General features: G+C 38.8%; 1 protein-coding gene across 1 annotated transcript; it reads left to right on the top strand.

Annotated features, from left to right (window-relative positions):
- The first annotated feature begins 345 nt into the window (after positions 1 to 345).
- TMEM167A (transmembrane protein 167A) lies at positions 346 to 799 on the top strand. The gene has a single exon (XM_008564272.1). It carries the CDS (start codon positions 395 to 397, stop codon positions 611 to 613), a length of 219 nt encoding a protein of 72 aa, XP_008562494.1. The 5' UTR covers positions 346 to 394; the 3' UTR covers positions 614 to 799.
- The last annotated feature ends 12 nt before the right edge of the window (positions 800 to 811 follow it).

The following is an 811-nucleotide window of genomic DNA, read 5'->3' as shown; positions in this document are numbered from 1 at the left end:
AAGAGAAATACCACATGTTGTGTCTCATAAGTGGGAGCTAAAAAAATAAACAAATAAATAAAAAAAAGAAAGAAAAATACAGCAATCACAATAATACACTGAACTTTGAAAAGGAGGAAGCAGAACTGAGGTTACCAGAGGTAGAAAAAGGGGGGTGGGGGGAAGCAAGGAATCGATAAAGGGCCACAAAAAATGATAACATGGTATAATATTGAATACACTGATTATCCTGATCTGAGACTCACATATTGCACACAGGTATTGGTATGCAACTCTGTAGCCCACAGACATGTACAATCAATTATGTTTCAATTTTTTAAAAAATGTGTTTTGGCACGTCCCTTCCGCCCTGGGCCCGGAAGGGTGATGTGGCTGGGCCATCGCAGGCCTCACTATGTCTGCCATTTTCAATTTTCAGAGTCTGTTGACTGTAATCTTGCTGCTTATATGTACCTGTGCTTATATCCGGTCCCTGGCACCCAGCCTCCTGGACAGAAATAAAACTGGACTGTTGGGTGTATTTTGGAAGTGTGCCAGAATTGGTGAACGGAAGAGTCCTTATGTTGCAGTATGCTGTATAGTGATGGCCTTCAGCATCCTGTTCATACAGTAGCTTGAAAAAAAATGCAGAATTTAATTGCCATCAGATTTCAGTGCAAACAAGGACTTACCTGCAGATAATAATGGAAAGAATGATTAGCCCTTTTATCTCCGAACACTGAGAGAGATAAATTTCTAGTTGCTGTTCTCTATTTTTATGTTATTGGACCAATGTTCTATATAAATAATTAAGATGTAACCATTTAATACT

Source organism: Galeopterus variegatus, unplaced genomic scaffold, assembly GCF_000696425.1.
Source record: "Galeopterus variegatus unplaced genomic scaffold, G_variegatus-3.0.2 Scaffold17764, whole genome shotgun sequence".
Taxonomy (NCBI): domain Eukaryota; kingdom Metazoa; phylum Chordata; class Mammalia; order Dermoptera; family Cynocephalidae; genus Galeopterus; species Galeopterus variegatus.
The sequence above is the reverse complement of the archived record's forward strand: the minus strand, read 5'-3'. Positions and strand labels throughout refer to the sequence as shown.

Excerpts from the sequence above, each read along its gene's own strand:
- TMEM167A (XM_008564272.1), top strand. The coding sequence starts at position 395 with ATGTCTGCCATTTTCAATTTTCAGAGTCTGTTGACTGTAATCTTGCTG.